The following is a 26,571-nucleotide window of genomic DNA, read 5'->3' as shown; positions in this document are numbered from 1 at the left end:
GGAGAGCTGTTTTATGGCTGTCCTGATTGCAGTATGTGAAGTAAAGCTTTATTGTGCTGTACATACAGGTAAGTCAAACAAAAACTTTGTAATGTTGTGGTGTACACCTGCCAGTCACACTGACTTAATGACTCTCTTCGAACAAGAAAGGAGATTTGAAAGTCAGATTAATGGCACCACACGGGTATCAATAACAGCAGGAAAGCAACTCGATGAAAGACCACCCAAACCCATGCCATTGCAGATGCCAGTTTTACTTCTCAAAAGTCCTCAGGAAGAGAAACAAACTGCATCGTTATATAAATGGAAGCCAATAAAGGAAAAATTACTCATGGGTAGAATTTAAACTGTTTTAATAATCCTCCTCTGATCATTTGAAACAGCTGGGGAATTGAGTGCTAATAAGATCTGAGAACTTAGAATAAATAGTCATAGAATCATTTGGATTGGAAGGGACCTTTCAAGCTCACCTAGTTCCAAACCCACTGCAGTGAGCAGGGACATTGTCAAATAGATCAGGTTGTTCAGAGCCCCATCTAACCTGACCTTGAATGTCTCCAGGGATGGGGCATCAATCACCTCTCTGGACAACTTGTTCCATCATTTGACTCTCTCTCATTGTAAAACACTTCTTCCTTATAACTAATCTAAATTGGCCTTGTTTTAGTTTAAAATCATTACCCTTTGTGCTATCACAACAGGCCCTGATAAAAAGTCTATCCTCCTCTTTTTTCTAAGTGCAAATATTTCCCAAAGGCTAAATCTTTATATTGCCTATACAAATACCAGACAAGTAACTTGAAGAAATAGCAAACATGAAATTTTTTCACTACTGGAAAAAAAAAAATCCAAACCTAAAATAGTGATGACATATAAAGTAAGAAAGAAATCTCAGAGAGACTGAATCACAAAGATAAACTCATGGAATGTGTAAAAACTATTTACTCAACTATGGGTAAAATTGTCTTCGTAATAGTTCATAATATGAATAAATCTCTGAGTTAAGGAGACAGAATGTGAGAAAGCCCCTCTTGCTTTTTAATGCAAAAGCTGCTATGACTAATGATAGCACTTTGAAGTCAAGAGATTCATAAATTAGCAAAAGAGATCGTTCAATCCTTATGCCTTATCCTTATCCTTATGTTCAATCCTTAATCCTGACTGATTAAAAGGATTCACTTATGTAGGAATGTCGAGGCCAACCAGTATCAAGCATATTTAAAATAGGTCAAAGAGAGAGTAAAAATATATAGTGACTGAGGCGTTACCTGTAAAGTCAGGGAGACAGTAAGTACAGAGAAGAAGACAACCATCAACCCAAAACCTCCAATAAGAAGAGGCCTGCGCCCAAGCCGTTCAATAACCAAGCCCTGGAAAACAAAAGGTGGCATTTGACTTTCTTGATAAAGCACTGAAGAACTTGGACCATGTGATATGTTCTCCCAGTAAACGTGAAGATTAAAAATAAAACCATGAGAGTTGATTTTACACTATTTATAAGCTATGACATGTTCGTAATTGTGCTCACAATTATGTTTACACAATTTAGCCTCTTTGAAAACACAAGCCAGCATGGCATCCTTATTTGAGACCACTGAAAAGACAAGGAAACCATCAAAGCAGTAGTTGGTATTTGTGTTATGCCCAAATTTCCTACTACAGAACAAATATAACCATATAGATAGAAAAATGTGCAATGGGTAAATTCATGTTTAACACCATTAGCATAGTAGATTTCAAAGTTATTGCTACATTTACCTTTTTGAGCAACAATTTAATAATAAAACAAGTGATGTACATTAGCCATATAAAAATAATTAATATGATGATAACTAAATGAAGTTTGATTTTTTTTTACAAGGCATAAATAATTGTAGATTGATTGAATAGCTTACAAATTTGCACCAAATTTCTATAATAACATTCTTACAATATGTAATTTTTAAATGCCATTGTCGAAGCAAACTATAGTCTCTTGCTTTTGTATTTTGACTGCTTCATAATTTCAATATCTCTCTGAATTTAAGCTTAAACATTTAAAATTTAAGTCTTAAAGCTTTTTAGCATAGATTAAATTTTGTTAAACTAGAATTTATTTTAAATTTCTTTTTTTGTCCAAACACGGAAGAAGCATTTAGTCATGATTTTGGACAGATAGCGTAATTAGAATATCCAGACAAAAGAAATCCACCCAGAAGAAAACTTTGCTCAGACAAGTGATTGTAACACTGATACTTGTACACTCATGTTCATTTTAAATTTCTATTTAACGCTTCAATATAAGTCACAAAATCTGAATAGAGAAGAACACAGTGAAGAATTGCTTGCAAACCTGTAACATGAAACTGTCTTTGCTAGTCTGACTCATTAAAATAGGCTAATACATATTTTAGGTCATAATGGATGATGTAATTTTCATGCTGATAATTACTAAAATTACAATTACAGTTGGTTTTCTTATGAGAAAAATAAAACAATTTTACAAAGCCCAAAATGTACTATTTCAAATAAGGTAGAGTCAGACTCACATGACTGTTTGTCATATGATTATTTACTATAGGCTGAAATCCATCTTCCACATATCCTTTGAGCAAAAGATAAAATGAGCAACTAAAATGAAACCTGGACTAACCTCCTTAATTCTGGGAGACAGGACACACCATTCCCCTGTGAGCATTGAGATGAAATGTGTTAGAGGAAAGTACGAAGTCACCCAGAGACTTGCCTCAAGTGGCAAGAACTTCTTCAGTGTGGGGTTGACCATCAGATCTTAGGACAGGCTTCAACATGTGTTCACCTTGTACCCTGAGCTGAACTTCCACACCAGAGATGTGCACTGTTAGACTGCAGAACACTGAAAGCAGCTCTGTGGCAAGATTTAGCATTCCTCGTTTCTTTGAATGGTGAAATATACTCACTTGGAAAGTTTCCACAGCTTCCATAATAGAATTATGGAATTCCAAAAAGACGCGCACTGATGTTAATAAGATTTCACATTGTGCTCACGAGGACCAAATGTTTCAAAATTGCAACTGCTTCACTGTTGAAACCTTTACAAGATGGTAAGTAGTTTCCATTATGATGAATGAATCCATCTTGCCGATGGATTTTAACAGATTATAACATAACTTCCCAAGAACTCCCGAGATGCAAGTATTTATCACCTCATTTTCTTCACCTGCTATGACTGGCTGTCACTGGAACATATTTCTTCCTGTTCTGACCCCGGTAAGAGCCACTGAGTTTCAATGGAAATATCTTGCATCACACATACCCTTAACCAAGAGACATCTTTTATGGATCTGAAGGATGAATGGGTCTGTAAGACAGAGACTTCTGCAACAGATGTTGCACATGTAATTAGGTATGAATTACACATTCAGCAATAAATGCTGCACATGTAATTTGACATACTGGGCAATTTCTCTTATTTTTTTCAATGCTGGGTTGGTGGTCATGATTAAACAATTTCAGTGTTCCCCAGCTGGTGGGTTTTATGTTAAAACAGGGTAAGGGATTATGCTTTTCTTAGAGGCAAAAAGGGTCGTAGATGCCTCTCGTACAAAACATGGTGAAGATCCGATACATAGTTTTCAGTTGTAAAGCTCAAAGCAAATCAAATTCCAGTAAGGGAGAACAGCTTGGACAAGTCCTTCAAAAAACCATGTGTGTGTAGTTATGTCTACCTACACTGTGGACATATTTGTGTAAAACTAGGTGGGTTGGTGAGGTGCTCCCCGTTTTAATTGAGACCAGCCAAGCACAGATACAGTTACAGCAGATCTGTGGGTTCTATATCCTTTTTACAGAACATAACAGTAGTTTCTAATATATCTGAATTCTGTTTTACTCAGAGATAATTTGGGAAGAAATAAAGCAAATGCATGTGCAAGCAAGTCCATGACATTCTGTTTCCTGAGCTAATGCCAGGTTTCCCAAGCATTCATCAATGCTATCTGTTTAATACAGAACCATTCAGGAACTTGGATGCTTCAGCTTCTGGGCACTAGCTGCAGTTTCTGACCCAAACAATTTATAATTGCTGTTGTTCGTTACACTTCTGGTCATTTATGGATTGGACCAACTTCCTTCACAGGAAAAATAATCAGGAATTTTGTCCTTACTCACAGGGACAATATGTTGTCTCAGAATTGCTGGGAATCCTATAATCATTTCTACTTTGAGGATTCAGTAATACTTGAAAAGCAAGGTCTAACACATCTTCCACAACAGCAAGTTTCCCTGGTGAAAAAAAAGCTGGGTTTGAGGTTATAAACAGACAGCAATTAATTTTTTTAGTTATGATTATACTAATTCAAAACTTGTTAACTTGCAAAACCCACTAAGACGCTTATGACTCATAAGAAGTGGAAGATGATTCACTGGTGAGTTCTCAAGTATTTATAGTTTTGAATGCTCCACTGCTATGCATTGGTAACTGTTACCTATTGAAGACCTATAACAAGTCAAAATATACTATACAGTAGAGTAAATGAAATAACAAGACATTCAGTATATGCTCTAGTACAGACAAAAGAAGAACCTTACAACTGCATTCAGTGATAGCACACTGAGTTATGTGCCAAACTGTGTAGGCTGATACTTGTTTATGTGTGATCATAAACATGCCTTTGCAGAACCCTATACCCAGTCATGATAATTAACATAGCTGAAATTACTGAAAATGTGTAAAAAAATATTGTAACCAAAATTCTCTCAGCACAAATGTTTGGTGATAATAAGGCAACTGATATGCAAACTACGTTAACATTTCACACAACTTACTTTTGTCTGGCAGGAAACACTTGTGAATAAAGTTAAAGAAGCAAATGTCAACCTTTTCACTTGAGTCAGCTGCAGATACCAAGGCTGACATAATGAAAGCAGAGTGCATTAAAAAAAGATCAGACAAGCTTGTCTGGACAAAATGAATGTCTATGCAAGTTTTACAGCCCAAATAGGAGGTCACTGAATACTATTCCCTACTTATATCCTGGCCCTAGATTATACTAAGAAAACTCTGTCAGATTTTCTTGATGTGAAGCTCTGTGAAGAAGTTTGCTCTGTATGTTAATGTCAATAGTAGCCACACTTTATTTCTGACATATTTTGGATAAAGGTCTGAGTTAGACTGTATGACTGGTTTCAGACTTAATGTGGCAAGCTAATACTCTTAATTCCATTTTAAGTATCAGGATGAAAAAGTATAATCTCATTTATGTAACTTTATGACACAATGTGTAGTATCTTGCATCCAGGAAAAGGAGCAGAACAGCAGACTGAGCACTATAAATTGAGGGGTTTTGCTTTGTATTTTGATGTATGTCCATCGGTCTACTCTATGAATTATACATTTTAAAACAAAAAAAGGGTTATTGTATTTAAGTACCTAAACTGGAATTTACAGGCCTAGCATCAAGTTTGACCACACAAGCAAAAGCCTTAAATAAATTGCTGCATTTGCCTGCATCTGTGTTAAAGTCGTGACAGGATAAGATCCTACACACCTTCTGTAGCTGCCAGGCTGGAGATTACTCTCAGCAAAGGGTAGAATTGATTGCTAAGTTTCCAAGCTCAGTTTGAAGTATTTTGCAGTAAGGCATCCTTAATCAGCTTCAGTTGGAAGAGAAATTTTCTACTCACTAAAGATGCTCTCCATAGTCAATGCCTGCCAGACCAGCATGACTGAGACAGGAACTCATCTAGCCAGATGCTTTTGCCTCAGCAGTGCTTGGCAACAGCCCCTAGGGCAACACAAAAGCACCTCATTTCATTGTTCCTATGATGTCCCTTCAGTAAACTGTAGATATTTCTGAATCAAAACACCTTCTGTTGGTGATTTAGCTGTTAAAAGCCCTAGGTTTTGTCTCATGCCATGTTCATGCTATAAAAGCTAGACTAGATCCCAACCTTAATCTATGACAACTTATTGTGGCTGGTGCTTTATTTTCTAATGATAGTATTTGAATGCCCTGATGAAGATCATCTTGAACAGATTGATACAAACATTACTCAAAACCAATGTTTTTTAATCCTCAGCAGCAGGAGATAGCTTTAAGAGTTTCAATTTCTGAATGTATCCTGCAAAAGGATTTGTACTACATAAACTCAGCCTTTAACCATGTACACCTTGGGTGTTAGGAGTGGCATCGTAAGGTAGACTTTCATAATGAGACTTTTTCTCCTGGAAGGCACTACATGGTTACTTCAACACATGTAAGCCTTGTCTAGTCATAAGTCCACATGTATTAAAACAATTGAAAAGGAAACACGTCTTTGTCTAACAGCAATTCCATTGATCACTTGTGGATGAATGCAGTGTGCATTAACGCAGTCACACTCTGCAGTCCACCCTGCAGTGAAAATGTGCCTGTATGCCTCTGTCCATCAACAAACACCATGATCTGAGATGCTGGTTGGCCAATCTTTCTTTTCTACTGCTGACTCTATCCAGGCTATTACAGGCCAAGATATAACTTTGAAATTCTGGTAGTCCTTGAGCAACAGCTTGTCCGGGTGAGGGGAGAAAGAGGGAGGAATTCCATGTTCTTGTACTCTCCTCTACTTACATCCTATTGGGGTTTATGGGCAGGTGAAGGCTGATTCTGACCTAGTGTGAACAGTCTTACGTGGGACTGCCTTAAAAATCCTACTAAAAATCAGATTATAGCATAACTCCCTAAGAACTCTTGAGATGCAAGTATTTGCCACCCCATTTTTTTTCATTTGATATGACTGGCTTTCGCTGATACATATTTCTTCCTGTTCTGACCCCAGTAGAGCCACAGAGTTTCAACGGAGATATCTTACATTGTCCTTTGGAAATCATGGAGGAAATGTGTTGGGGATGAGAATACCTATGGAAGTATATGGAGTACCCTTGTTTTAAGATGAGCCATGGCCCAAGCAGGGAATCCCTCCAATGTTAAGATCTACTAACATTAGAAGAAACACAGACCAAGTCTAAGAGCTCTTTCTCACGAGATCCTGAAGCAGAATAAAATCATCTTGCCTAAGAAGGTTGGCTTCCTTGACTTCTGTGTGATACTGCAAAGGATTTCCTGTATTCTTTTATGGTCTAGTACTGAAATGTATTTTAACTCACTTGTGGCTTCATATGGCTTGTCTCTGTCACAGGCTTTTAGTAACACCTTGGTGCATCACCTTATGGGAAATGCTTAAGGCACGGTGTTCTCAATATAGCCATAGCTAGTCTCTTTCTGTGAACACTATATAAAGACCAAATGTGGTGTCACAGATGGCAAAATTGGATGTGGGATGTTTAATTTGAATAACATTCCTTTTTATTCTATGCTGGTTTCATGGAGGAGGGAAGGAACCTTTTCAGAAGCTTACTTGTCTCTTTACATTCACCCTGTTGCCTTGCTAAAGAAAGGCACTGGCAAATTGTTCTTTTTGCCCACTAAGAGTAAGATAACAACTAAATTAAATAACCTCAATCAGTAAAAATTAAAAAATAGCCATAGTAATCACTCTTACTAAAGAATAACTAAGTTTGTGGAATCCCCTTACTGAAGAATTTATAGAACAGACTTCTAATAATCACAGGGAATTATTTAGGTGTATTCTATCCTACTTTAATGAATGGTTTCAGGTTAGATAAGGCATATTGCTGTAATATGCCTACAAGTAGCAAATCCAGTCAGTCAGTCATTCCAGAGGACACCAAACTTCTTCAGAAGTAAACTGAAATTAATGGGCACCCTCATTAAAAAGTAGATTGTCTAGTCAGTCCTCTAAACTGAATCTGTGTTCAGTACAGTGGGTGGAATTCTCACAATTAACGAAAAAACATACAGGAAGTTTTATATTCTCTCCCTAGAGAGAAGCCAGGGCATCAAGCATGCAATGCTACAACAGAGGTGTTTTGTGAAGTAAACTAGGAAGTGCTAGTGTAAGCAGAATTTGTAGCCAAATTTTATGAATGGAAGGAACATAACGATACAGGTGTTTCACTTTTCAATGGCTTGGTAACATGGCTTTTGCTCGAGGGGAAGAGGAACGGAGCTGTAGGCAAAGCATGCTACTAGCTGGCATATCAAGCGATCTGAGGCAACACAGAGCTATAAAATGATGGGATGTTATTTACCTTTCCTCACGAACCACATCAACATTATTACTATGTGCTGCTGCTCCTAGGAGACACATTAAAGGGAGACTTTCAAAATTTTTCAGAGTTTCAGTATTTCTCTCCTAAATGTTAACTTTGCTTTTCTGTGAAATATGTCTATTTCAATCTATTCCTTTGGCATCATCAATGGAGCTCGTCAATACCAGTATTCTTATTGAGGCTCGGAGTCTCATAGTCACCTCATTTAGGCATAATGATCACAGATGGTATGTGATTTCTTGTGGGCCTCTCCTATCTAATTTACAAGGACAAAAACTATATCTCTGTTACTGATTATCTCTACTGAAATCCTGGAGTTTACTGTAAGTAAAATCTGGCTTCTTCTAGAAAGCACAACATATTAAAAAGACCAGGAAAATAAAGTCCTGTTTCTACTTTCTTCTGTTTATTTCCTGAGTGGTACAAAAGGCACGCACATCTGACTTAACATTTAATGCTGTCAAATAGATTAAACAAAAATGGCATAAAGCGTCATTGGGATAGGTTAAGAGGGGGAAGAAATGCCCCATCCTTAGTGCTAGGAATGAAGAAAATTAGAGGAAGTTACTTGAATAAATAAGCTGCAAAACCCTCAACTGAAAAATGAAATTCACACTGTTGTTGCTTTAAACAGCAGCAATGAAATATCTCTGAAGATTACTGTAATAAAATTAAGGCTACAAAGCAGCATCTCTTGACCTGAGAAATCTGAAGAGAGAAGAGATATCAACACATCAGCATTTCCAGAAGCACGGAAGGTAGCTTAAACAGAAAAAGTATTAAAAACACTTCTCTTGAGAACAAAAAGTTACACATACCAGGAGCCAAAGCAGACACATCCACCTCATTATGTATGAAAAGTGCGCTCTGAATAAGCCCCACAAACTGACAGCACAGATGACAGACCCTATTTATATAATGGCTTTAATATCAGGGAATCATCTCCATGTAATTTTCATCTGTTTTCACATAAAAGAGGTGTATTCTTCACTTATATCAGTGGCAGAATTATCATAATTGTTTTTACATATATCTTAAACAGAGGAGTGTTTGTGCAGTATCACAAAGAAGAAACTGTAACAGGTAGGGACTTCCATATTTCCCTACTAATCAATGTCTCTTTAATTAAAAAAGAAATTAAAAATAGAAGCTTTAGCCAAAAATAGATTTGTGGAAATTCAAAAAGATCAGAAGAAGATATTTGTGACCTTTAGAGTCCTTATGTCCTAGGCAATAAGAAAATATACTTGATAGCTAGATTTAGTTTAACATTTTGTAGGTCATAAGCAGTTGCTCTGCCACAGAAAAGGATTTTTTTTTCCAAAACCATTCTTCTGACATTTAAAAATGCTTGGCTTGTGTGTCCACTATTGTGCAAATACAGTTAGTATAGAATATATGAAGATAAGGAAAAATTCTAGCAGGGAAAGAAAACAGTACTTGCTTGTTTGCAGCTTTCCATTCCTAAGACCTCTCCCATTGCTTCTTATTTATTGCAGTGCAAATAGAAATGCATTTCCTTTAGCAATTAATCGTGCATTCACCTACTAAAACTTTCAGATTAAGTTTACTCATTTAGTGTATTTTTTTTTCCTAGTCAACTTTTCCAGTTTGAAATTGGAAAGAAAAAATGTGCATGGATGATTTTTTTCTATTGTTTCCTCTCCATTCAGTGCAGAGTGAAGGTCCCCAACCTATTCAGGAGCTCACATGTTACAAAAGGATGCCTGCCTGTCCTTGGTGAGTGAGAGAGCAGAATTTAACACCACCCTAGAAATGGAACACTCTTTTCTAGCATGCTGGCTCACTTTTCCACCAATCTGGGTGGCTGTTTCTGCAAGCCACAGCGAACACACCTACCTGTACTGTGCCTGAGCCTTCTCCAACAACACTGTCTGCTTACAAACAGACACATGAGAAGACTCTCAGATGTGAATAAACTGCTACCAGGTAAAGTTGTTTTACCAGGTAAAATCATTTATGAGTTACCACTTAATATACTTTGGGCCTTGCTGTTTCTGTCTTCCTCTTCACTCACACAAAGCACCTCAGGATATACCAACTCATATGTTCCTTTTATGGAACTAAAACTAAGGAGCATCTTAGAAAAAACATCCCAAAGATGCAAAACCGGGTTTAGGATTAAAATTAGAAATAATATTTTCAATCACTTTATCAAGTGTTACACTTAATCAATATACTATTCTCTTTATATTTTTAACCTGTGTAAGGAAATAAAATCGGTAATTTAAATATCAAGCATGTTAATGGATTTTTAAAACCATACTTACAGAAAAAACAGCAGCCAGAGTCTCAACAGCACCAGTACTTAGCGTAACATAGGGAATTGTTTCATGACTGATCCCAGCTTCACTGAAGATGTTGTTTGTGTAGTACCAGATCTGTATCAGAGAGGATAAAATGAGTTATTAATCGTTATGGATTGAACTACAATATATTGGTATTCAATTCAACCACCTAATCTGCCAGAGGCCAGACTTGTTAAACCTCTGAGGGCTCTCAAATGACCAAGGGCTGGACAAGGGACAACAAATGAAGGGAAGGTACAAATTCCAGGATTAGTCACAAGGCCGCTGTCCTTCTGCTTGCAGAACCAGGCAGAATTACAAACAGCTTTAACTCGATTTAGCTTAATTCACTTTAGGAGTAAATCAAAGAAACTCACTTTAAACTTGAACAAGAGGACACAAATAGGTTTCATGTGGCTGAGCCACGTTGCTTAACCAGCAGGTTTGTGTGGCTTTATGGAATACTTTAACAGCACATAACAACAGAGGAGAACACAAGAAAGAGATGTTGAGAGGCACTGAAGGAGCTGCTCGGTTTTGGATAGAAGGTGTGAGATTTATCTCTAGTTTAACGTCATTGCAGTGTGGACATCAGCAGTCAAGTCATTCCCCTAATGTTTCTTTATTATCCACAGAAAGAAAAGATATTTTTAGAATGAGAGTTGCTTGGTGAAAAGTAAAAAGCTGGTTTTAGGATGAAAGAAATCATAGGCTAGAAGTAGCTGTCACTAATGGAGAGAAACAGAGGTTGCATAGCTTAGAGGAAGTCAATCATGTTTGGTCAGTAAAACCATATCCAGTGGTGACAATATCCAGGCAGAGAATAGTAGCAATATTCTAAAATAACAAGTCTGGTAATCATTAAAGCCCTATTCACATCACAAATAAAGTTTGAAAACCATAGAATATTTGTGTTTGACTGAAGGTGACAGCAAAGAACTAGCCAAAGATTTTGGCTGCCAAAAGCATAAAAGAAGGAGAGACTGCCTTGGAGAGTGAAAATATAATTGATTTACTAGAGAAAATGAAACAACTGATTATCAAAAGAAAATAAAGTTCTAAATCACAGGTAATTTACCAGTGACAACAAAACTGAAAGCCAGAGATAATGATGGCACTAAACATAAAAGTAGCAGTGATATTTTTTCCCCATATGCTGTCCATGGGACACACCCTAACAGGGTTAAACAAAAGATTTGTCTAATGAATGGGAGTGTTATGATCACATGAGGAAAATCATGCTACCTGCTAGCATATTATGCACATGCTACATCTGTTCATCAAGATACTAACCCAGGAGTTTTGTAAAACAAAAAGTAACTCTAAATTCCAAATTAGCCCTTCAGCAAAGCTGCTTGTCCCAGATCAAAGAAGAAAATCCAACTGATCTTACATAAAACCAAAGCAAAATAAAACACCAGTGATAAGTCACCTTATCACCCTACAGATAAGGAGAAGCTGACTGAAGACTTTTATGCCTACTGCTGACACATCAGCTCGAACCAGAGCAGTGATGAGAATAATATCAGCAAACTTCTCTATATGAAGTAATCTGCCTTCAATGTAGCACGTGCTGGGGTTAACTGACCATTGGTCTGCTGATACAGAAGAGTATGACTGACCACTGATGGTAAGATTAAAAAACTCGCAGAACAAAGACAGGATAAGATTCACTGACTTACTACTCTCTCTAACAGCGCAAATATAAATTACGATAAAAATTAACAAAATGGACACATTCGAAAACTAAAAAGTGAATGTTTTTCAGCTTGTGTATCATTGAAAAGGGAAATACATTGGCAAACTTACTAGGCTAAAGATGACTTTTCTACTTTCACTTAAGTTATTTTTCTAACATGCTTTTTGTCAGCTAATGATTTCATTAGCTAACAAAATTAGCTAATGATTAGGCTAAAAGTTTTGGAGTGAAAGAGCTATTGAAAATGGTGCAGAAGGTTCAAAAACTAGATGGGCAACAACAGAGATGCAGTGTGGCACACTGCATACTCACCTCTTCCTGCCCTACCTGGTGCCAGTTATTCTCCACACCAACTGTGAAGAGCACACTGTGGTACATCTTTTGAATAGTGAAAACATGCATTGCTACTCAGATCCATCCCCAGCATAATTTCTTTCTACTTGAAATACAGCCCTCTGCCTTAAGGGGAGATCCTACAGAAGCCTAGGGATCCCACTTTGGGAATGACTCCCTTAAAGTAATATGCAGCCGGTGAAAAGGATAAACCGGTGAAAACTTCACTATAGTTTTACTTCTTTAGAACTGGGATAAAATGGTAGAAGATAAATGAATTTATTATGGCTTACATATATCAGATAAATGTTATCAGATGAAAAGAGACTAATACAAAATAATTTATTTATGTCAATGTAGGTCAGACTGTCTGGTATTTTGTTAGAATTGAAAACATTATTATGATCAGAACTTCACTGTGGTTTCTGTTCCGTGTGGAAACCAACAAATGTACTGTTTTTAATCAAAACAAACTTTTATTTAAAGCAAAAGCCTTAAAAGGAAGCAAGTTTCTCAGATACCAGCAGGATGATTACAGCTGGCAATTTCCCTGGAGAACGACCTGAGATTCTCGCCTGAAAGAATTCCAGCTTTCCCATATGCCCTGTCCAGATGGTAGTTGTGAAAAAGACCAGACTGCCTAACAGGGCACTACAGACAAAGCAAATGATGGGAGCGATGAGTGAGAAGGGGTGTTCACTGCCAGTTAAACCTGGCTGATGCTGGCTCACACCCAGCAGGTTGGTTCAGATGCACTCAGGCAAACTAAGACCCAGGATCTGCAATATTTGTCACACCTGGGCCTGTCCTCTAATCTTGGAGTTTCAGGTGACTTGAGCAAGATCAGTCAGGAAACCCAAGCAGAAGAGACAAGCTGTTGAAGCCTGTTCTCTTAATCGACTGGTCCAGCTATTTCTCTTGACCTCTCATGATTTGCTTGGTTTTACCATTAACTATTACTAACAACTATTTCATGTTTAGTGGTATTGCGCAGGAGGAGAAACAAAGTAATAATAAAAAAGGTAAGACTTGAAATAGCCAACTCAACACACAGGTTTTCTGACACAGAGTTTTTCTGAGGCATGTTTTCAGAAAGTGGCCACCCAGTGCCACTTTTAAACAACTCTGGCATCTGTTTCAGACTGGATATGTCTCACTATTCTCCCATGCCCCCAGTCAAGCTATGAGAGCGCGGCTTTGTTCTGCCACAGAATACTGGACAATTTCTGTCATCTATTAAGGATCCTTGAAGTCACAAAACTCTTTTATTTCCTCTGAAAATTTAGCTGCTTCATTATTTGAACAGTCTGTTTCTTACTATAAGTGTCATTTTATTTCACTTATACATTGATAAGTCTTAAAAAGACTGGATGACAAGGTAACTGTTTCTTTTCTCAAAAAAAGTATCCACAATGAGGAATAAAATAGCCTGTCATTAGCTCTGAAACCCTACCATTAGAAGAAAACACCACCTATACATTTGTTATTATAGTTCACCCCGCATAATGAAAAAATCTTCTAATTCCCTTCTAGCATTTTGTAAAAAACTTTTAGACACCAGAGTTCTAATTGCATGAATCTTTTAAGTGATCTTGGACAAATTACACTGTATTTGGAGTATTAAGACTATGAGATATAGCTGTATACCTGAGATAAGCCTGAACTAGTGCTTATAGATACAAAAGCATATACAGTAATTAGCCCTGGGGAAAAAAATAGCTGTGGAGCCACAGTGAGAGGTCCTTGCAGCAGCGATAATATTGCCTTTCATGCATATGAGCAAGTAGCACATTTGAACTATGACAAAAAACCCTTTTTCTTTGAGGTGCTTCATGAGAACATGCTGCAGCAAGGATAGCTCTGGCTGGAAATAAAGAAACTGTTTTTCACTGTGTAAGTGGTGTAGACACCTGGTACAGGTTGCTCAGGGAGGTTGTGGACTCTTCACCCTTTAACATGTTTAAAACTTAACTGCACAAAGCGTTGAGCTGACACTGAAGTCGCTCCTGCTCTGAGCAAGGGCTTGGACCAGATGAAGGGATCTTCCAAAGTAAACTGTCCTGTGACCCTCTCATAACTGGTAAAATAGGCTCAGACAGATGTAAAAGGAGACTTCTGATATCCATTAGCCTCTGACACGTTAATAGTCAGTAGGATTCCCTATTGACTGTTTAATGTCTTTTTCCTCTCTTCCTCCACTTTCCAAGACAGGAATACTGAAGCAACAACGAAATCAAACATGCAATGCAACCTCTTAAAATCACTTACAGGAACTTTTGCTGACTTCTATAAGTACAGAACTGAACCAACGAAAGCTGAAATGTCTACTGAAAAGACTATGGATAAACATGGGGCATATCAGACCAGAAACAGAGAATTTGAGTATCAGAAGTGAAAGCTGTGCACACTTTCTTTGCTGTGCTACCTTTTCATGTATTATTTCTAAGTTAACACAATATGGCTTCTCTCATGCTTTTTTTGATCCAAAAAAAAAAAAAAAAGTCTGAACAATACAGATCTCTGTGGACCTTCCCATGTGCTACGGTCACAGAATCACTACTAGTAAGAAAGAGCCAAGAAATGAAAGTCAGAGGTTCCTGAATGGTATAGTCCAAACCTTGTATTAAAGGAAAGAAGCATCCCAGGAGATGCCATGGCCTGAAGGACACTTACAGCATTTAGCCCACAGAGCTGGTAGCAGCCCATGGTGACGACCACGGTAACCACCTGCCATCGCACAGCACGGGTTCTCAGGAGCTGAAGTATCGACACTAACTTGGTGTTTCTTTGGACTCGAGACTCTGCCAAAACTTCTTCTATTTCATGAGAAACATCATCTTTCCCAAGGAATCTCTGAAATGCTACAAAGAGAGGAATATGCTTTAGGCCAGACACTTGGTACTGGGTGCGTTTATAACAGACTTGTTTCTTCGAGATGGAAATGTGTTACACAAACAGGAGACATACATGGGCTACAACCTAATTATTCTTCTGCCAACAATATCATTCTGCTCTGGGCACAATCTAGCTCATCCCTGCAATTGGTCTCAGAAACTGCAATAAGAATATAAATTATTTGTTTCCCTACAAGATCTCCCATGTTATTTCATATATAATATAGCCTAAGGTCCAGTGCAGAGTGAAAACCTTGTGTAATTTGAAAAAAACATTAATACCAAAGCAGCTCCAAACATTATTTGACTTGGCTACTTTTGCCGCCTAACAATATAGCTGAGATAGATTGGACAGAGAAGCAGCAAGATGTAAAAACTTATGAAAGTCTGGTAAACCAAGAAAAGGCAGACATTTGAAAGAAAGAGCTATTATTCTTCATGTTACTTCTGGTTTTTACTAGCATATAGACAAGAATTCAAGATGTCAAGACGATTAATATTAGAAAGAATTACCCAAAGCAGTTCAAGACTTTCTATTTGTCAATGCTGGAGACACAGGAGCAAATTTACATGGCAAATGTAACCAACCAACTAACCCCCATCTCCCTAGAAACATAGCATTTAATATTGCACATCAATGACTTATTGAGATATCCTTCCGCTGTGAAAAATAAAAGCTTTCCATCTCACACCTCCTCCTAGGTGTACTACAAACAGATACCTCCTAATGCATGTGGTGTATCTCCACCAGCTTTGTTTTAAAGATACTCTATATGCTGATATTTTGTCTCAATCTCATCAACATACCCCAGGGGTTGGATTTTTAAGAGATGGTTAAAATACTCATCATCTCACAACGACTGCAGAGAAACAATTCTGTTACATATACCTCTGCAACAAGGCTTTGCAACCCAGTAGGATGCTAACTCTCAAAACAATCCCTTACTCAGCAGGTCACTTAAAATTGTCTTTTTTATTAAATGAATAAGTTAATTAAGTTCTCCTAAGAGCCAAATGAATTTTTTTTATCCACAGCTTTGCATAACACTGCATATAAATAAATGACCACATTTTTTAGTAAGTTTATATCCTTTTGGATCATAAAAAACACCTGGATGGTCAAGAAAGCCAAAGAAGCTGACTAGTCATGGTTAAAATGTCCAGACTCTATTTAGGTTTTGAAGTTACAAAATTTTAAATTTACCCAGTAGGTGAAAAGGCCAATTAGTGGCATTTCAAAGTTCTGAGGGATAGGTCACACAAATGAACCAGTGGCCACTCTGGAGCACCCCTCTCTGCCACTTTGGTGAATGCACAACACTGCACATGCTGCCTGGCCCCCAGTCTGGTGGCACAGGGAACTAACTTGTGCTCTGGGCCAAGATTTTCTGAGGCACTTAGCGCTTCTAATGCATTTTAATGGGCCCTATGTGACTGCTTAACAAGAAGGATGGGTTTTTTCGAGGGACGAACCACCTCTGGGTGTTGAGTCAATTCATAACATTCATATATTGTGATAACCAGTTTCTCTCCAGTGACAGGAGAGGTCAGAATTTTTAAATTCCTCAGAAACAGCACAAGATTTATCTTTGCACGCAGACTCTACAATCACAAATGAGTTAACAAATTCGGATCTCAGAACCCAGATTTTAAGCTGCAGTTTTGTCCTTATGACACTGCCTGTTTTTTAATAAATAACATGCTAAGCACTCATTAAAATGAGTGTGATGTATGTAAAGACAGTGTTAGGAAATGTAAAAATAGAACGTGTGTCTATGGTATGGTATGATAAAATAAATGTCTTGTGCTTAAATTACACTTTCCTCAGTACTGTTAGACCACTGATTAAGAAAAGCTCAAGTAAAGATGCAAGCAACCAGACATATATCACCATACTCTTCTTTGAAAAGATTCTCTCAGATTTTTAAGCATCTGGTTTATCAGTGTAAACTAGGTCAGTGCACAAATTTCTTTATTTTTTCTGTCCTTGGAATTTTCAGCATTACTTTAGGGCACACAAGTCAAAAATATAGGTGCAGTCAAGTAAAAAGAAAGCAATCTGTCTTTTCTGCACAAGGGAGCTTGCTGTATTTCTACAGGGACCAGGAAGCAAAAACCTGCAATTTCCAAAATTACCAAGTACAAGGCAGGAAGAAGATAGACACCAGATTTCTTTTTCTTCCCTCTGTGGCATTAAGTCAAGAGATGCCACTAGGCAACTTTGATGGATACTTAAAATTCACAGAATCACAGAACATGACAAGTTGGAAGGGACCACAAGGATCACTGAGTCCAACTCCTGGCCTGGCTCCAGGACCATCCCCAAGAGTCACACCATGTGCCTGAGAGTATCATCCAAAAAATTCTCGAACTCTGCCAGGCTTGGTGCTGTGACCACTTCCCTGGGGATCCTGTTCCAGTGCCCAACCGCCCTCTGGGTGAAGAACCTTTTTCTAATATCCAACCTAAACCTCCCCTGACACAACTTCAGGCCATTCCCTTGGATCCTGTCACTGATCACCACAGAGAAGAGATCAGTGCCTGCCCCTCCTCTTACCCTCACAATGAGGTCTCCCCTCAGTTTCCTCTTCCCCAGGCTGAACAGACCAAGTGCCTTCAGTCACTCCTCATATGGCTTCCCCTCAAGGCCCTTCATCATCCTCATTACCCTCCTCTGGACACTCTCTAAGAGTTTAATACCTTTCTTATATTGCAGTGCCCAAAACTGCACACAATATTCAAGGTGAGGATGACCCAGTGCAGAGCAGAGCAGGACAATCCCCTCCCTTGACTGGTTGGCAAAGGTTTTCCTAATTCCCCCAGGACACGGTTGGCCCTCCTGACTGTCAGGGCACTGCTGACTCATATTCAACTTGCCACTGACTAGGACCCCCAAGTCCCTTTCTGTGGCACTGCTTTCCAGCATCTCATTACCATGTCTGTACAAACATCCAGGGTTGCCCCATTCCAGGTGCAGAATCTGGCACTTTCTCTTGTTGAACTTCCTATAGTTGGTGATTGCCTAATCTTCTAATTTGTCGAGATCTCTCTGTGGGGCCTCCCTGATTTTGAGGGAGTCAACAGCTCCTCCCAGTTTTGTGTCATCTGCAAATTTGCTTAGTATCCCTTCCAGTCCTGCCTCCAAGTCATTTATGAAGATTTGAAGAACACAAGGCCCAGGATGGAGCCCTGTGGAACCCCACTAGTGACAGGTGGCCAGTGTGATGTTACCCCATTCCCTATAATCCTCTGTGCTCGACCCATGAGCCAATTGCTCACCCACCACATGATGTGTTTATCCAGCTGTGGGTTGGACACTTTGTCCAGAAGGATCCTGTGAGAGAGTATCAAAAGCTTTGCTGAAATTACCAACAAATCAAGAAAAGCTAAGAAAATGTTTTGCTATACATACACAGTTTTGAGTAGACGGTACCCAGTCTGCTTGGAAAAACATTTTCCTGCTATATCTTTAATTTTCTTCCATTACCAGTTTTCAGTACCGTAAGAATCTCATAACTAATGTGGAAATAAATTCTGCATTAGCAGGGAGATGGGAAAACTCAAAGGTCTTTCAATGTATGATGTTCAGTTTATTCATTTTACATTCTAAACCCCTGCATTGCTGTCACTGAGAAGCACGGCAGTCGTTCCTCTCCTTGCTGCAATGACTCATTTCCCTCCGTGACTGTCTGCTTGTCTCTATAGGGAAGACCTATTTTCATGTAGCACTTAAAGCCATCTAAGGAGTTGAAGTTCTAGCAACTTTTAGACCTTTCCCAGATTTCTATTTAATTCCCTTTGATCGGAAGGTTCTAGATGCTCAGCTTTCGAATCTTGGGATGCTGTCTTTATAAACAGCAAAACAAGTGGATGGTTCCAGTCAAGGGGAAACTTTACACTTCCTTTTACACCACTAGTTTTTTTTCTTCTTGGCTAAGTGAAGGTGAAGCATTTGAAAGCGGTTCAAAGATCTGAACAAAATCAGTCAATACCATCTTTAAAACCAATCAGTCCTTTAAATTAACTGAAGATGGGCACTCAAGAACTCAGCTACATGGAGAATGCTTTTTCCACTGCAGCACTTCCAGGATTGTGCAAAAAAGCAGTTGTTATCCTACAGACAGAATTAGCACGTAAACTTTGAGAAGAAATTTTAGTGGATCAAAATGCTACTGCATGGTTTAGAGAATAGAGCCAGCCTCAGGCAAGAGGAGGCAGAAAAAGAGAGAAGCGGTCACAGGTAGTTTGGGCTTATGTCTTTAAAAACAAACAAAAATAATACAAATAAGCTGCATGAGTATTATTGTCATCTGTTTCCCATGGACGCATTCACTTTCACTTCCTTGCTGATTAAGTATATTAAACACAGTGTCACACTGTTATAAAGCTGGCTGCTGTTCTGAGCAGCAGTAGACATATGGGGTTCACCCAACCTCAATGCTTTTGAATTGACTGTAGAAATTTCCCTGTCATAACTCCATGTCAACACAAAAATAATTGATAAAATGAAAAAAACTAGTTATTTTCACATATAACTAATTTCATTAGAGTACTGGATAGCCAGAAGAATAATTGAGATGTATCTTGCTAGGAGAGATTTAAACGTAATAATGCTATTTAAATCTAGCAAAATATTTATTATCTACTAGCATGTAGCATAGCAAAATTTAAGATTAAATCTCAGTAAATATAACTGCAAGCAAAAAACTTTAGGCTTTTCCCATTTGTCACCTCCTTCCTCTTCTAAGAAAAGAACACACATATCTTCTATGAGTTATCATCGAGTTAAGGACTGCATCTTTACCTTTTTCGTATGTCTGGTTTCAGAGACTATCAATAGGCCTGTTCAGGTTCACCCAAAACTAGCTAAGATGTACAGGTAAAACAAACTATCCACATGCCACCCTAAAATAACACAACAGCTGGTAAACAGAGTTGTATTAAAGTCCAGTGAACCAAATATCTTTTGTAAAAGACAGGAATTTTAAGAAAAGTTTAGAAACAAATCAGACACACCACAAGCACTCCAGCTTTTGGCAGTCAGTAACCATCTGAGACGGAACCTATACCATAAGCCAGCAAGTGTAGGAGTCACAGCTGTCTCTTCCTTTCCAATAAGAATAGTTTATAATGCTTACAGACATACAAAATCCACAGATAAACAAAAATAAATTGTATATGTCTTTGTCGTCAGTCATAAACAGTTCATTTTAATAATTTACTGAATTTGCAGTAACTTGTTGCTGGTATGAATTTGGTTTTAATATCGCTCCTGTCCATGTCCCACGAGGGGTTTTGTAAAAAATTAGCTGCCTGCTTTCTTAAATCAAGAATGGCATTGCTCTCTTATCATGTGAGAAGGTATCAACTCTAATCCATCTTTCTAAGAATTTAAATCTACACTTCTTGTTATACCTATTGTAATGCTTCTTTCATAACCACAGGGTTTATAATGTATGACTGAACGTACCAGATGAACAGATTTTGCATGTCACCAACAGATGTTACCATGACATTTTATCTAAGTTATTTGACATAACAATATTCTTGTTCTCTAGCAAGCTGGGATGTCAGCTGAATTCGATTTTTGATTGACAAGACCTGCTCCTGTAGCTGCATAGAAAATGTAGGTTTCCTCCTTGTAACAGTATACTTCAAAAGAGACACCTCGGCTCTCCACTTGAAAGTGTTTCGGCTCTCCACTTGAAAGTGTTTATAACAAACGTTGTTAGTCATAAAAAGTGTTCCATTTTATCACATGACTATTACTGATTTTATTTATATTACATCATTGCGACAGTCACAGGTCAGGGGTGCACTTGCCATGCAACTAAAAGGCAGCTACTAGAGCTTGGATGGGAAATTACTGATGTAACTATAGCAGTAAGTTTTTCCTTTTCTTCCTGTTTCTATCCCTGCTACTCTTCCTTCCCATAATCTCCTTCTAAAGCCCTTCTCTTCAAGCACTTAAATACCCATTTCTTCTTTGCTGTCCAGTCAGCATTATGAAGAAGGATCACACCAGTTAAATGCTAGGCATTTGCCTCCCTTTTCTTACCAAGGGAGGGGAATAGTAGTTATGAGACCTGGGAGTAGAGCTGGGATGCTTGTACCCTCTCTCCATTACCAGACTTTTAGCTTCTTGAGCAAAGCAGGTTTATAGATTACGCGTTGCTCCAGTTAACTTTTCTCCTCCCACAACACATAAATCAGTTCTCCCACATTCAGCAGGAAGACAGAAATATGAGGGAGAGTTCCGCTCCTTTTGGTCTCAGGGGTTCAGATAAAGGATGATGACCCCTAGGAAGATGAGCCAAGCTCAGCTGTTAAGGCTGCTTTTGACAGCAACCACAAGTCGAACACGGCATCTGTGTGGCTGATGGGCCAGACATCGGCTCAGCTGCCCACAGCGTGCACCAACTGCACTGCTGTAAAGGGGGTAGGAGGACACCTGGTAAATCCCTGCTACCAGAGGGCAGGAGACACCGCTCAGCTGAGGCCACACTACTCCTGTGTTCACAGAGCAGCTTCTCTCATTGGTTTGTGGTTTATGCTCACACATGATGCTTCCTGCTCTAACTGCACCTCTTCATTTTTTTTCATTGCTTACACAACACATTTTGGTCCTTCTCCTCCTTCCAGTCTGTTATTTTCCCCTTAAAGACATCTGCCAGAAAAGACCACTTGTATTTCGGTAGTTATAGTCTGGCTCTTTCCTGAGACTGAGAAGAAAAAGGGGGGGATCAAAGCAGGAGCAAAACTTTGTGGAAACTCAATGACCCACATTATCCCACTGGATGTTATTGCTCCAAAACAATTAAGAAGATTAATGTTGTCAGCTCCATTTTAGGAGCTTTGACATAGATGCACATTTTAGAGTATTTCATCTGCATTAGATACAGCAGACCTTTTACAAATAACAGTTTTATATTTCTCTAACAAGGTATAATCCACAGTGAAAAATACATTTGCATGAATAGCCTTGATCCATTAGGGGAAAGAAAGGGGATTTAGTCAGAAGAAAGAGTTGCATATTTCCGATATTAATATGCAGATTTAAGCTAAGAGGCAAATAATTCAAGAGCTTTACTGTAGTCATCATTAAAATGGAGAATACTGCTTTGTCATTATATGACTTACAAGCAGAAGGGCATTTTAATAACTCATATCTCCTCTAGTCTCCCTAATACTTAGACTTTTCCTCCCTCATTTCTGTTGGTAATGCAAACATCCAGATGATTTGTCTTAATTGTTGATTCACTCTCCTATTTTGTGAATTCTGCTGTAGACTACACTCAAAATGAGTTTCACTCTGTACTACAACATATCTCAGTACTGGTTTTTTTATTCTGGAATTAATCAAATCCAAAAGCTTCTATTGACAAGCAGTTACTTTGAAAAGGTTTTTTGTATCAGTCTTTTCATTTTTCTCAGACTATCTAAATTTGTAGTCTTTAAGGTGGCTTATGAAAGCCATCCTCTCCTGATCAGCAAGCCAAAGCTCATTTTCCTTCAACTACCAAATACAGCAGGGGTAACTGCTCTCCTACTGCCTCCTACTTCAAAACCTACCTCCAATACCTCTGTATTATCTTTCAAATTATTTTTAGAACACGTATGCTGAAAACATCCCAGACTGCAGTTGGTCCATTAACAGCAACAGTAAATGGTGTGAATTTCAAGGCAAGTGGTGTTATTTTACTGCCATTTTTTTTACAACTTTTAAACTCTACCTATGAGAGGCCCAGTTTCACTGTCAGTGCTGAGATTTCCAGGTACTGTAGCAGGAGTTGCAATAGTTCCTCATAACAAGTGTGACATTATGCAATAGCATTGCAGATGCAGACTCTTTGCCAACCATAGCTCTGAAAATACATCTACAGTTTTATCAGGCAGATATCAGCCAGTTTAAACTTGGCACCCAAAGGCATTTCTTCTCAGCCCAGCCATGGTGCTACAGAAATTACCAAACAGCCAGCCCCACTCTGGGTCCTGCTTCCCTGCTGGGCACTCTGACCACTGCTGGCAGGCCGGCACTTTCCTTCACGGTCCCTGGAAAAGCTGTTCTCTGTCTCCTCAAATCTCTACTAACTCTGTAAAGCTAAAGAACTGTCCCCAAAGCCTTGTTGCTTTTGTGCTATTTTTTTAAGCACTGAACTGTATCTCCAAATGTCTGAGGCTCCAATAATCACTGAGTTCTTCATTCAACATCAAACTGAAATAATGTGGGAGTCCCTTCATTAGTGCACCATTTCTTTTTCAGAGCACTCATCAGAACAAAAGAGGCCAGTTTTTAATTTAATAAGAAAAGAAACAGGATAGAGTTGCATTAATTTTATGCTAAAAGATTATTAAATTTATATTTCAGGTGTTGATTCACACTTTGCAAGTAATTTTGCAAGCAACTAGTTTATGACTGAAAATGTTAAGGGTTACATTCAAATGAAGTTTTTAGGAATAATTTGTAAAACAGTTACATTTGATATTTTGGTATTATAATCAGACTGTCCTTCTTTGTACATTCCTGTTTTTAATGTGTCCCTATAATAAGCAAGAACAAATTTTCAACACTCTCTCAGCTGTATTGGGACCATAGTAAATTTACTGGGGCAGAGAATACAGTAGCTGTGATCACACAAGCAAATTGTTTTATACCCAGAACCTAAAGTAAGAACAAAATATTCTGGTCTGTGTCTGTGAAACAGAAGTAACATGGAAGCACTGGAAATTTTCAGTTAAACAGATGTATGAGGTTTTTATTAGATCTACGAAGGTTATTGAGTTACAGAAGCACAAGGTCAAATACTTGGAAAAAAAAGTAGGAACTGTGTTTTTATTAATCAAACTGCAAAGACTGTAGATAAGGGAGAGTCACAACAACTGAAACCGCCTTTCACTCCCAAATGACCCCTGTGTATGGTGGCTGACGCACAGCAGCAGGATGATTTGGTTAGGTCTGTATCACCACATATAATGCTATATAGGTTAGTTTGTTGGAGAATTTAATTTATAAAAACTTCAAAGTAACAGTTATGTTTACGCATACAGAGACAAACAAAAAAGGTGAGAAAAATTATTGCCAAGAGAATCTCTCCAATTAGAATATTCTGCTTTTAGTGTGATATCAGAATCAGATATGTCCAGCCTGCACTCCTTTAACAAACAGCCTTTGTTGAAAGAAAGTAACATGTCATACCTTTTTCTGCCTCACTTGTGTTATGCTTTTCAAGTAGGAGGTAACGAGGACTTTCAGGAAGAAAAGGCAGAATCACGACTTGTATCAATGAAGGAAAAGCGATTGCTCCAAATAAGTAAGGCCACCGAGATTCCTGCAAACAGATACAAACATAAGTCAGTATAGTCACATATACCTTCACGTGGTCTCTTTGTCTAAACTCTCCCATAGTGATACTAGGAAGAAAATCAGCTTCAGTGGGAAACACTGCAATTTTTCATCATTCAACATATCAGTGATCAGAGTGATGTGTTCTTCCTGAGCTTAGTAAGCGGTTTGAACACCTCCCCCTCACATCATCTTACTCAAGGGCCGAGGAAGGCAGAATTCCAGCCATCAACCGAATAAGAATGAAAAGAGAGATACAGGAAAGTTGTGAAAAAAACCCAGCAATATATAGGATATTTTCCTTTCCATCAGCATCAACAATTATACAGATAAAAATATTATATATACTCATATATTCTGCAAGTCATACACACACACAACCATAAGCTTTAAAGAAACCCTATAAAACTCTTTTCATATAGTTACATATACCTTCACATTGTCTCTTTCTCTAAACTAATCGATCTAAAATGTTGATAACACTTGAGCTAAGCTGCAGTTTAGCACAGTTTTGTGGTTCAAAAGGCAGGCAGTGACTTTTCAGCATTTCACAGCTTCTGGGAACAAACCAAGGTGGTCTCAGGTCTCACCACAAACATCTACTTGATGAAACACAACATTTGCCTTGCAGGAACAACTGACACATAGTTGGGCGGTTTTCATATATGTTCAGAAAAGACAACACATGCAGTTCAACACGATTAGAGCAAAGGACAGCTAAGTTATAAATTTTACAAGAAAAACAATATCTGGCTAGCTGTTGTGAGGTGATATTTATGAATGCTTTCTCTTACAGCCAATGATTCCATCTCCTAAGCTGGCTCCCATGCTAATTTAAGAATAAAAAACAGGTTTCATCTATTCTTCTGCCCAAAATCACAGGACCTTAAAGAAATCCTTCGGTTTTAGAGTAGTATAACTAAGAATAGTACATTGTACTGTTTCCCACTCTGAATTAGCTAGCCTACCTCAGATATTTACATGAAACACTGACAGTCCTTTTCCAAAGTCCGTGAAACAGAAAGAATTTTTTCTACTGACTTGCAAATAACCTGCTGGAAGTCTCCAGCAAGGACCTGAAACACCAGAGGCATCTGCAGTACCCCCACCAATGCAAAGCACTGATGAACACTCTCTGGCAAGTCCCCCATGTGGAAGCCAGGCATTTTAAACTTCCAGAGCATCACTGCTGTGCAGATATAGAGCACAAGGTGCTGCATTATCCAATACTATTGATGTGAATCTACTTGACTGCTAGCAGATTTCAGATACAACTTGACTTTGATAATTTTTTTTTATATCAACTGAAACAAAGTTGTTAACATCCTCAAATGCATTCTTAAAACCAGCTATAGAGGGTAACTTGACCCAAGTTTTTTCAGGAATAGGCTGGGAAAGACAGCAGAGAGCTCATCTGGTTCTTTGGGCTTACTCTCAAAACAGGATTCGTTCAAGCACTTAAGGAGCAAGGTGTCAGCATTATTATTTTCTTCTACAGAGAGGTCCTCAATCTGTCCATGTTCTTCAGATATCTTCTGTTCTAACTGAATGCCAACATGAAATTTTTTTTGCGTAGTATGAGATGTAATCCATGCCCAAATCTGAAATGGGGCCCAAGATAACCGAATAATTCCTGGGAAGAATATGTGGGGTATTTCCTAATCAAACTTTTCACTTGCCCTTTAAGTGATAGAGGTGTTTTTTTTTTAAAAAATCTCCTGGGATAGGAAAACAACTTGAGAAAGGGTGTTTTGCAAACAAATTAAAGCTTGAGGTAATCAGTTATCCTAAGAGCCTCTATTACCATGAAGACTTCAAGACACTCTTAATTCCTTTTTTCTTCTTTTTCCAATGCAGTTGAG

At 38.2% G+C, this 26,571-nt stretch overlaps 1 protein-coding gene across 1 annotated transcript in view; it reads right to left on the bottom strand.

Moving 5' to 3' along the window:
• SLC2A9 (solute carrier family 2 member 9) overlaps positions 1-26,571 on the bottom strand; it is an 85,389-nt gene that overhangs the window by 28,238 nt on the left and 30,580 nt on the right. Inside the window, exons 7-10 of the mRNA XM_027736280.2 lie at positions 24,563-24,695; positions 15,146-15,333; positions 10,423-10,533; positions 1,269-1,370 (exon numbers count right to left, since the gene is read on the bottom strand). Coding sequence (XP_027592081.1) covers positions 1,269-1,370; positions 10,423-10,533; positions 15,146-15,333; positions 24,563-24,695 — 534 coding nt within the window. The remainder of the gene's footprint in view (positions 1-1,268; positions 1,371-10,422; positions 10,534-15,145; positions 15,334-24,562; positions 24,696-26,571) is intronic.

The sequence above is a fragment of the Pipra filicauda genome, unplaced genomic scaffold (assembly GCF_003945595.2).
Source record: "Pipra filicauda isolate LSUMZ 115617 unplaced genomic scaffold, ASM394559v2 scaffold43_size3849885_pilon, whole genome shotgun sequence".
NCBI lineage: Eukaryota > Metazoa > Chordata > Aves > Passeriformes > Pipridae > Pipra > Pipra filicauda.
Note: the sequence above shows the minus strand (reverse complement) of the source record. Positions and strands in the feature narration are given on the sequence as shown.